Source organism: Clytia hemisphaerica, unplaced genomic scaffold, assembly GCF_902728285.1.
Source record: "Clytia hemisphaerica strain Z4C2 unplaced genomic scaffold, Clytia hemisphaerica genome assembly, whole genome shotgun sequence".
Lineage (NCBI taxonomy): Eukaryota > Metazoa > Cnidaria > Hydrozoa > Leptothecata > Clytiidae > Clytia > Clytia hemisphaerica.
In genome coordinates, this window is record NW_027103812.1 from 239 (window position 1) to 12214 (window position 11976).

An 11976-nucleotide genomic window follows, 5' to 3' on the forward strand; every position below is an offset into this window, starting at 1 on the left:
AATACCTATCCATTTCTATTCTAACACAATGTCTAACCATTTCTGCTCATGTTTAGTGTTTTAATCAAAGCGCAGTATAAAACAATGCTTATTCATTTTTGGTCTAACACAATGCCTATTCATTTTTGGGCTAACACAATGCCTATCCATTTCTGCTTATAGACATCTTGAGAACAATAGCCATTCATTTTTAGTTCGATCCATACCCCTTTTGTTTTAATATTATTGAGATAAAGTAAACACAATGCCTATTCATTTCCGCTCTAACACAATGCCTATTCATTTCTGCTCTAACACAATACCTATTCTTTTCTGCTCATGTTAACAATACCCATTGTGTTCAAACTCTCCTATTCGTGTTAACACTATCCATTCATTTCTATTCATGTTAACAATACCCATTGTGTTCAAACTCTCACTTTCTACCTACTTAAAATTATCTAATATTATCTAATATTTTCGTTTATCTACTAGTCTCTAATTTGTCTTATTAAACTTGATGAGATTTTTATCGGTATTCCAATGACAATTCTTTGATAATTGATGTTTCTCATCCCAGTCTTTATGCGGGTATCAGTTAGCAAAAAGATTTCCTGATAAACGATGAAGATAGTAGATGAAAGTTTGCTTTTTTACACCTTTACAGCACGGCGAATGTGAACATAACGTTGACCAGAAGGTTGGTGGTTCCAGTGGACTAACACAACAAGGTGTCAAGGTATGGAAAATCCACCTTTTAATTGTGTCCTATTTCAACACAGGTTCAGTCATTGATACTGTTGAAACATTACTTTACAGTTACCGTTGACGTTGTATACAAATTTGGTAAACACCATAAATAGGGCTGGAGAGATCCTTTAACGTTTTGGCAATAAAAGAAAGTTGAAAGATCGTTTCACCTTAAAAAATTAACGCGTTGTTCTGCCAGCCTGTACATAAGATTTCTGCAAGAGATATGGCTAACTAACGCACCTTTCGTGCCACGGCACGAATTAAATAACATACCGTTTATCGTATGTGTGCTTATTATCTCTACACTTCTTTTTTAGTTTGCTGAAGCTTTGAAAAGATACACTGAAAAGGAACCACTGAAAGATTTAAAGGTGAGATAACAAGTTTCATGTTTTGATTATTCTGTTGAGTACTTAGAGTCACACCTCTCGTAAAGGGTTAATCGATGCAAAGTTGGTGACTTTTTCTTACGCCGGCCAACAAAGTTGTCCTAAAAGACTTCCCCTTAAAAGTGCATATTGTGACATAATCAGCTGAGAAACGACCTTCTTTAACCATTGTTGCTTCAGACGTGGACGAGTCCAGCCAAAGGATGTATTGAAACCAGCAAATTTCTACCTGGAACAAGTGAAATATGGAGGAACTTAAACTACTTAGATAACGTAAGCAATTTTTTTGGTTTCTTCAAATAATATGAAGGATTTCTATATAAAAAATTTTTGCCAAAAAGGTGAAAAATATTGATCTTAAACCATTTGTGTTTGTTCACTTTAAATTTAATACCTAATGTTAAGCTGAGGTGTCCACTGAAAATAATTTGCGATGTACAAAATTTCTTGTCGCAAACTTTTTATTGCAAACACCTTTTTACAATGTCCACCTAAAAGTAAAAATGTATAAAAACAGAATTAGATTTTTCTAAACGAGGGATTGTTTTTTGTTTTATTTTCTGTACTACCTTGTAAAAGAGGTGCGAGTTTGGGTACAAGCATTGATTTCAAGGGGTTAAAACATTGGCCACGTAAAAGTTTTCTGTCCTGTTTCAAACCAGAAACCCATAAATATCCAGTGGGGTCACAGTCACACCATTCATCAATATCTAGGAAGAAGCCAACAGTGAAGTTTTGGAGGGTGAGGTTAGTCTAAAACTGGATTTAAATCATTTTTGGACCTACCCCGGTGGAGGTCCTATAAATTAACCTGTGTTTGTCCGTCCGTTCGTCCGTCCGCTCGTCCGTTCGTTCGTCCGTTCGTTCGTTCGTTCGTTCGTTCGTTCGTTCGTTCGTTCGTTCGTTCGTTTCGTTCGTTCGTTCGTTCGTTCGTTCGTTCGTTCGTTCGTTCGTTCGTTCGTTCGTTCGTTCGTTCGTTCGTTCGTTCGTTCGTTCGTTCGTCTGTTACCAACTTTTCTCAGGATTGAATCATAGGAATCTTTTGATTTTTGGTACAAAGGTGCAAAATGGTGGTGGCCAAAATGTGACGGAGCCCGATTTTCGAAAAAAAAATTTTTTGGGCCAATTTGGGCCAAAAAACGGCTAAAAAACGGGTTTTTTAGACTTTGTGGAAAATTGGATCATTAATTTTTTCTGATTTTTTGTACGAAAGTAGGGTACCATCATAGGTAAAAGATGACTCAAGCAGATTTTTGCAAAAAAATTTTGTTGGCTCAAAAAACGCATGTTTATCTATAAGAATCACTATTAATAAGCATACATCAATGTTCTTAGTCAAATTACTCAATTTTTTTATGAGATAGATGTTTTTTTTGCTCACGAGGGCTTACTTTTAGAGAGTATGTGTGTTTAGACATGAAATTTTGGTTGCTTAGCGTGTTTTTATAGAAAAACTGGCCAAATTCGATATTTTTTTATAAGCACATTATCAATTACTTAGGTATTAGCTTTTCTCGAGATTGGCTCTTTCATTCTTTATGATTTTTTGCACAAAGATGCATAACTTTAAACCCTCAAATGTGACGGAGCCCGATTTTTGAAAAAAATGTTTTTGGGCAAATTTGGGCCAAATTGATAACGATGTTTCGACGCTCTGTTTCAAGTTAAAAGACACACAACGCAAACATCGTTATCAAAAAAAATTTTTTATCATATTAATATTTTGTTATCTCACTATAATAGGGTGAATGTCACGGTATGAAGTTTGGGGATTTGCAGCAAAAGTTTCCCAGTGTGTTCACGTCGTGTGCTGGCCCTCTTGATATCGGTTGGCGCTACCCCGGTGGAGAGGTAAGGCTCACTCATTGAGTTTAAAATCTCGAAGTGACTCGAGAGGAAAATCTTGGATGAGAAATGAAGCCACTTATTTCTCATTCATACCGCGTTACCCGCGTGGTTTTCACAAAAACGCCAGATTAAAAATAAGCCAAGGGTTCGAAAAATTAAATTTACCGCCCAAAAAATAAAGATATTGGTAGATTCAATCGGTCATTCAAAATGAGGTGTAATAATCACTTTTTTTTCTTGCATGGGAAAAGTTGACGGTCCTCTCTAACCTTTCGGGTTTTAAGCTCAATGGTTGTTCAGGAAAATAAGAAAAATTTGAGCTCGAAATTCGAATTGACTCCTTGACTTCAAATTTTCAAATATTTATTTTTTGAGTTCAAATGCTTGTATACACCCTGGCTAAGAAAAATGATGTCAGTGGGATCAGTGGGTTGATTTATGGTTTGATCACTTTTTGTTAATGTTGATGAAAAAACCTTTTACTACCGTTATTAACTTTGTAAATCAATTATTTTGTTAATATGTCTCTAACGAGACATCAATTACACGTTTTTTTTTTATAAGGAACACGTTTATAAAGAACTCGAGGCTGAATATGTTCCAAAAAATAAGGAATTGTTAAGGAACTGCTCAGGCTGAGAATAAGAAAACAAGTTTTAAGGAACAGTAAGAGATGGTTATCCAAACTTAGCAGCTATGTAAATAAGGAACTCGATAAGGAACTTTGAGGCTGAAATTCTCTGTAAAAATAAGGAACTCCAGGCTCAGAGCAAAGTTAAGGTTCCTTATAAAAAAAAACGTGTAAAAGCTGATATTTTCACAAAAGATAAAGGAATCTTTGCAATTAAAGCAGCAATTTTCTAAACGATAAAGTCCAGCTTGAGTTATGTGGGGCTTATGTGCGTGTTGAAATAAAGGAAAGTATGGCGGTGTACAAGCTGAATCGGTGTTGGTTTTGTTTTGCAGGGGATAAAGTTGAGTTAGAAGATGTAAGGGTCAACCTTTGTAACATTTTTACACAAGAGTTTGGCAATCGGTCACAAAGTTATTTAAGTAGATTTCGTTTGTATTCTACAGATCTCTTCCTATTTCTCAGGTTTTTAGAACCTATAACATCAGTTAATTCCCGGGAGGGGGGCACTCGATTTCTAAAAACTTGCAATGCAGCAGTCCTCAAACACATCCTTATAGTTTATCCAGCTAAAAGAAGATCCTTGTAGTGCAATCTATCAAAAGTACACCCTTAAAGTGAATTTCGAGGAAATGTCGCGAAACACCCACCATTAAGATTAAGAGCGGCACATGCCGTCAGTTTGCGGGAGTTAATTGCCTTTATGATTTCTACCATGATGCATAAAATGTAGAGGGGGGGAAGCTAAGGAGCAAAATATCGAAGAAGTTTCGCATGCAAATTCTCAATAAATTTATTGCACAACAGACAACATTTATTTAATAAAGAGGAGTCAAAGCCTTCCCCACAGCATAGATTTTTAAAATAATTTAAAATATTTTTAGCCTAACAGCACTGCCCACTACCAAGCTAGCACGCAGTATTTTTAAAAGATACAGCCCCAATCGAGCAATGATTGAAATGGTTTAGCACCCCCTCCCCTAAGCTCGGGGGGTGCATTCTATGTGATGAGCTCGTTGAACTCACTGGTGGGCTGATTAAGGTAGAAAGTGAGATTTTTTCAAACCCACCAGGTCGATATTAGCCTTCTATCTGTTTGTCTTCTTATCAAAGATTTATCGATAATATTACATCTTATTTATATTTCAAGTAAAACAGATAATGAATTAAATAAAGAAAGAATTATTCAAGTCAAAATCGATTGTTCTACGCAATACGCATATTCATCATGGGCAAGAAAGGATCAGGAGGCGTTGGCGGGGGCGTGAACCATCGTTTCATCGAAGAACTACCATCCAATCGTTTCACGTATATCGTCACCATTATCATGGCATCGGTTTGGTTTGTCGTCGGTACCTCCCTCCACGTTGCCGCCCATATTGCGCCCTACATCGAGTGCCAATGGAATTTGACTCGTTTCCAGACCGCCATTAGCTCATCTTCCGTTTACCTCGGAGAAAGTATCGGTTCCATTTATTTCGGTGGCCTCGTTGACATGCACGGACGTCAGAGAATTCTACTCGGTGTCATCGTATTTTGTGTATATTTTTACGCCCTTGCCGCCAGCGCTACTACTTTTGCCATGTTTGTGGTGTTACGTTTCTTCAACGGGGCGTTTGCGGGCGCTGCCCTAGTGATATCCTGTATCTATGCTAACGAATCCGTCAAATCGAAACACCGAACTGCTGTCTTCTCAATCATCGGAGGTGCGCAATCTGCTGGTTTATTTTTCTCAACTTTCGTGGCGTATTTCGTTTTGAACAGACTTGGATGGAGAATATACGTATTCATCATGAGCTCTTCCACTCTAGTTTTTTTACCTTTTATTGCTTGGCTACCAGAATCACTTTGCTTCTTACAGATTTCTGGAAAACAGAACGAATTTAAGGAAACTCTATCTAGAGTATCAAAAATCATCGCAGCCCCGATTCCAAAACGTTACATCAACGTCGATGACAGACCAGTGCATCAACAGGCTAGTTATCGCTTCTTATTTCAAAGGTATGGATATGTCACATCAGTCTGTGCGCTATTATTTGCGGTTTCACATATGAATTATTATAGTTTCATCTACATGACCACCTTAACCGTACAAACCGATCAATGCTACCGACATTTAACACGTGAAAAAATGGTGCATTGTCAGGAATTAAGTAACAGTGAGCTGTTGCAAGCTGTGCTCGTTAGTGCAAGCGAAATTCCCGGATATTTTATCGTCTTGTTATGTGCCGATTTATTGGGCCGAAAACCGACCATAGCTCTTGGACTACTGTTAAATGCAGCGAGCTACATAACGACTTTGTTTTGTTTACCCCATATGGTTTCCATAGTAACGGTTTTAATATCACGTGGTATTGCATGCGGTTATTCCTCCATTATGTTTTTGTATACTGGAGAACTGCTGCCAACGATCGTCCGTAGTACAGGATCAGGATTATGTTCTTCATTCGCAAAATTCTGTTGCATTCTGGTACCGTTTATTTTCCAAGAGTTTGTTTACTGGTCACCGTTGGCAACATCTACTATGATGGTCTTCTTGTGTCTCCTGTGTCTTCTGGTTTTACCATTGTTGAAAGAAACGAAAGGGGAATTATTGAAAGCTGTTGATTGAAAGAGGATACTTCAAGCAAATATTGAACACCCTCTAAAATCGTCAAACTTGATGTAATGTTTATATTTATTGTAGTATCTGTACAGGGGGGGGGGGTCGGTAGTAAAATCTCAGACATATATGAGTAGTAAAAGGGTTTTTACGAATTTTTACATACCACCACCCAGACTCTTGGAAGAGGTATTTTATTACCCTGGTAGTAAAAGCGTTTGGGACAATTTGTCATGGAGACCACCTATTTTTTTGTTGCTTTTCGGACTGATTTTACAAAAAAAGCTAAAAAATGATTATTTCTGTGACACATTTGACACTTAGTGCAAAAATTAATGTCTTGCCCTCAGAATTAAAGTCTTTTTTATATTGACCAAAAGTTTTGAGAATTTTTTGTTTGCAGCAAACAACTTTTCAACAGAAAATTTTTTTAAATTATAAAAATTTCCAGATTTTTTGCGGAAAAGTCATCCAAAAAATTAAGAAAATTACAAAAATATAGCTAAAATTTGCTAATTTTACCAGTTTAACTACCCAGGTAGTAAAATTTTTTCAACATTCAACACATAGATACCACCCATTTTAGTATTTAACTACCCTGGGTAGTAAAAGTTTTTTTCGATTTTTTGTCACACCACCACCATAGTAAACGTCATTATGTCTGAGATTTTACTACTGACCCCCCCCCCTGATCTGTATTTATATATAATGGTATAAGTCTACCAGTGTTTTTGATGAAGAAAAGAAAACAAAAACAAAATCGACTTCAGATCAAACTTTGACTCGCTTCCATTAGCCCCTTTCCATTTGATTGATTTTGTGTTACTCCATACGCCTTTTGGACCGTAGCCGCCAATTGCCGCGCGGGCATTTTTTTTGTCCGTTTTAGCACCCTAAAACCATCCCAGTCTTTTTTTTCGCACCTAAAGACAATAGAAAAAAGTGTAAAAAAGGATTGGATCGAGTTAAGGGTGGTAAATTAAATAATAAAGTCGCACCCGCCTGACCGCGCGACTACGGTCGAAAAGGTGTATTGAATCACTTTCCGATTCTTGAACTTGACAACCTCTCAACATTTTATCTTTCCTTTTATTCAGTCATATGAAGATATGTTCATACGCTTGGAGCCTGTCATCATGGTAAGACAATCTTCTGTCCGTTGAAATGGTGTGTACTATCGAAATGAGAATATGTTTAACCTTTTATCTTATGCAAGTTCTTTTAGCTAAATATTTTACGAAAATGAGAGCGAATATTCTTTCATTCGGAAAATTTGATTTTTCAGTCGCTGTGACATTTTAATTTAAACCCTGAAAAATATGAGAAATTTTAACTACGTTTCCCCGTAAAGACAATTCACCAATTACTTTTACGCATTGCTTTCATGTCGATAGGAGCTTGAGAGACAACATGATGTTCTGATCGTCGCTCACAGGGTATGATACGAAACAACTTTGTGCTTTAACTCTTGAAATATCGATCTACGAAGATTGGTGGTGGTCTCCAAACTGGAGGATTTTTTTATTTAAATATAAGCTCGTTAGTGTGTTGTGCTGAAATATTGGGCAAAATTTTTGTATGGAATGCATTTTTCATACAACAATTCAAAATCCATTTTTGCATAAATGTGAAGATGTGCTGTAATCGTATAATGCAGATATTGATTGTACGTATAGTGTTGTCCCATTGAATATTTCCAAAATAGTTGACCCTTCCTCTTTCCTCTTTTCTTTACAGACCACAGCAAGATGCTTGATGGCTTACTTTCTCGACCACAACCCAGGTAAAACTAGAAGAAAATGTAATTATGAATTGAAGTGGATGTCTTTAATGACTTGAGTTTACCAAAATTACTTGCAGACTCTCGTTGTGTATTGGAGTCGTATAATAAGATACTCTTTATTGCTTCTATTTATTGCTTTCAAATTACAATTATCTTAATTATTGACAAGGTAAAAATTCTGTTTTTATCTCGTTTAAGTAGCTTTTCACGAAGTTCTATGCAACACCTTCTAGATAGTGAAAAGTCAAACTTTTGTTACATTTTATTTTTGTTCCAAGTTTCGATCCCGCTGAAAATAATCAGATAAGCGAAGCCTCACAGAAAAATATTGTCCTATTTTTTCAATCCCCACTGAATTTTTTATTTGAAAACAATGAAATTGAAAGCCTCAACCATGAAAAAATGGGAATATCAATCCCCATCGAATTTCAGTACGTTATTTTTAACCCAAACTGGTTCTTTTCTTTGCTTGCTGTTCGGATCATGGAGACTCGACTATATTTATTCTTTTTAGATGAGGTTGCACACATCAAAGTTCCCATTCACACAGTCTTCAAATTGACACCTGTAGCGTACGGTTGTCGTGTGGAAAAGTTTACTCTTAACGAGGATGGAGATCTAGTGTAACAAGAGTCTTGTGAATAACTGCGGTGAAGTCTCTATGTTCGCTGCTTCATGAAGAAAATTTTTATTTGCCAGTGCAAACCTGTCAACGATTGAAGCGAAGGGAGACTGGGATGGAATTTACTGGAAGGAGTGACGTCACAAAGTCTGTGCTATCTGTAAGGATATCAATGAAACAACTTCGGCAGATTTGATGTCAATCCTTCCCGGCTAACTGTAACCCAGTCTCTTAATTGTAACAATTATAATGCGAACAAAAGATTCATCCGCTTAATGCTGCCACACAGAGTATAAAGGGATAGATTTCCGTGTATGCCTGATATTATCAACTAGTAACAAGATCCTTACGAACGAAACTGTCACCTACACGATGTTTTTGTTAATTTGGTGCTCTTTCTTGTTTCAAAGAGTTACTTGATACCGAAGTTGGTGTAACAGGGCCTTAGTGCAAAGAATGGAAATGATAATTTTGAATTTATGTTAATTAATTTTTCTGTTTGAATCAATATAGATTATGACATGACAATTTCTATTTTTCGTCGTTTTATTTATTTTAGACAGTATTTTTTCGTGTTACAATTTCTTATTTTATATTTTGTCATAAGTGGCACCAATAACCATTATATTTATTTTAGTAAAATTTCTTTTTTAAAACGAGAATTTTTATTTGATAGTTTTTGGAGATTTGACTCTGTAGGTAAAGAATAACGGTTGTCGTAATCAAAAGTATAGGCGATGAATTACTAGTATTTTTCAAACTCGGACCCAGCCCCTCAGCACGCTTTTTTGATAGCGTGAAAAACATCGATCAGTAAAATCAGTAAGTGGTGCAATAGGCTCTCGTTACAAGATTGGGCTTTACTTTAACTTTTCTTGGTATGTACATGATAAACACATATGCTTTTCATTAAACAGTCGCACGCTGAAAAGTACCTGCGTTTGTTAACTCAACCATCAAGTGTTGCGGTTTGTTATTTGCAGTGAAATTTTTCTTTTAGTTTCTTACTTTAGGGTTTTTAATTTTCTTCTGTTACATATCACTCATCTGACATTTTATGTAACATTACAATTTAGTTCCATTAGGCTATTCTAGAACAGATTTTTATGGGTTGCGAAGAGAGACACTGTTTAGAAAGTCATCCTGGACAACCTTGGGTTTTCACAGAAGATTAGAGCCGCTTGGATTTCACCTTCTCGGCCAGAACCCATTCCCTGGACTCACTGGAATTTGCTGATTCTTCCCCTTTTAAACCCGATCATTTTAATATATTTCTGAATAGCCTATTTATTACAAGTTTACAGAGTTTGTCATTCGTAGTATTTTTCCGTTATTTTTAAAATTTTAGACACAAAAGGTTGTGCGAGCAGAACTTTTTAGACCAATTTATTTGTTAAATGTTTGATAAAATGTCTATAAGTAATTTGTACGCCAGGTTGTCGAGGTTGTTAAGAAAACGAAAATCTTTTGCTGAAAAACAAAATTTTTATTGAAATGATTTTATACACGTTCGATTTTAGAATATTGAAATTCTATGTAATGTTTTAATTAATGTTTTAAGAATCTATTCTTATTTTCTATACATTATGTGTGATTCAAGAAGAAATAGTGAACGATATAAATAAATGTTCAATCAATTCGTTTTTGTAGAGTTCCGTGCGCCTGGAGGCTTAACACGGAAACTTTAATCATCATTTCAATATACCAATATCAATTCTGCAACACTTAAGGGCTCTGACCATAGTCCAAAAATAGATTTTGGTATTTGAACATAAAAGTAATATTTCAGGTTCCTTACCACTTTTAACAAAGAATTGCCTTTATAAATTGCTTTTTAATCGAATCCCTTAAGAGTAATTAAGAATTTAATTGCAAAAATGACGTTATGAACTTTGTCAAAATGTGTTTTCTGACTGATGTAACCAACAAAACTATGGCATGTTATACATTTTCTGCTAGACAAACTATTCCTGAATCTGAAAATTCAAAAATTTCATTGAAAAAATTTGATGAAGAAGAAAATGAAGAAATTTGCTAGGAAGAGTATTTCAACTTTGAAGAGCTTAGTTTCGGCGAAGAAAAAAACATTTTGAAAATTTTTTCGCAGTACATGGTGTATCTTTTACCGAACAATAAAAATTTTTGCGGAAAATTTTTGTAAATGCTCCTTGTCTCGAAATCTTCAAAAGAGTGGTTTTTCATCAATTTTTCATCTGGATTTTGCTTAAAAAAACAGTCATAACTTTTAACACATTTTTTTAGAAAAATTTTTCCCAATATTTAAAATAGTTCAATTCTTTGCGGACAGTGTAAAGAAATTTTGAAACAAAAAAGTTAATTACCCATTAAAACTAAGCACTTTTTGTAAAAGAGGGTGATGCAACATATTATTAACATCTTTTTAAAGTTCATAACGTCATTTTTGCAATTAAATTCTTTAATTACTCTTAAGGGATTCGATTAAAAAGCAACTTATAAAGGCAATTCTTTGTTAAAAGTGTTAAGGAACTTGAAATATAACTTTTATGTTCAAATACCAAAATCAATTTTTGGACTATGGTCAGAGCACTTAAGGTGACGTCATTGGCCATCCTTTGATGAGAATGCTTTTTTAAACATTTTTTACTACAGGGTGTCCCGAATAGGACGATTTTCACTCACTTTTAGTCCAAATTTTCGAAACTCGCAACCAATTTGGAAGTAGAACTTTCGATTTGGACCTTTTCAGAGGTTGAATAATTGGTTCTTATGAAAAAACGTGTACTATTTTTCGAGATAACCTTCAGAGCTATATTTCGATACTTTTAATCGGGCTGTAACTTAGCCTGGATATCCAAGGTAACATTTTTAGAAAAAGATCTCAACAAACAAAGCACTAAACTTATTATTAAGCTAGGTGCCCTTGGTGCAGGTACTCTTAGGTTCCAAATAAACGCCCTCCCCCCCCCTTGCTTGTTAATTTTTTTCAAAAATTTTCTAACACCCCCCCCCCGACCTTATTAGGACCCCCCGTTTATTAATTCTAAATTAAAGAATATTTTCAGCTGTCAAAGAAAGGCCCCTTATTTTGCTCTAAATAGCCTGATTTTAGCCTATATTTACCTTATTTTTGGGTTTCAGAATACTACCCCCGCCCGCCCCCGTTTATTAAAATCTCGAAAATATTTCCCTTACACCCTGCCTGGAATTGCTTGGGATTCGAACACAGTCCCTTACGGGGCAAGTCTGTGATCGAAACCTTCACACTACCAATCGGCAGAATGTTAGTGCGAGTGAATGTATACTATTTTATCGTTCTACATCTGCAATTTGAACTTTCACTAATGTAACTAATGAATGTTCTAGTCGTTAAGGCTTTTTTTCTACGCA

General features: G+C 35.5%; 2 protein-coding genes across 2 annotated transcripts; both read left to right on the forward strand.

Moving 5' to 3' along the window:
• Nucleotides 1-646: 646 nt before the first annotated feature.
• LOC136806620 (6-phosphofructo-2-kinase/fructose-2,6-bisphosphatase 2-like) lies at nt 647-10138 on the forward strand (the record flags this gene model as incomplete). Its single annotated transcript, XM_067063208.1, is given in 8 exon segments — nt 647-718; nt 1050-1103; nt 1302-1394; nt 2865-2972; nt 7300-7341; nt 7597-7638; nt 7940-7985; nt 8500-10138. Coding segments are annotated over 8 exon segments (570 nt in total), but the record flags the coding sequence as incomplete, so codon positions are not given.
• LOC136806619 (synaptic vesicle 2-related protein-like) lies at nt 3466-6508 on the forward strand. The gene has a single exon (XM_067063207.1). The coding sequence runs from the start codon at nt 4829-4831 to the stop codon at nt 6209-6211; it is 1383 nt and encodes a 460-aa protein (XP_066919308.1). The 5' UTR covers nt 3466-4828; the 3' UTR covers nt 6212-6508.
• Nucleotides 10139-11976: the final 1838 nt, after the last annotated feature.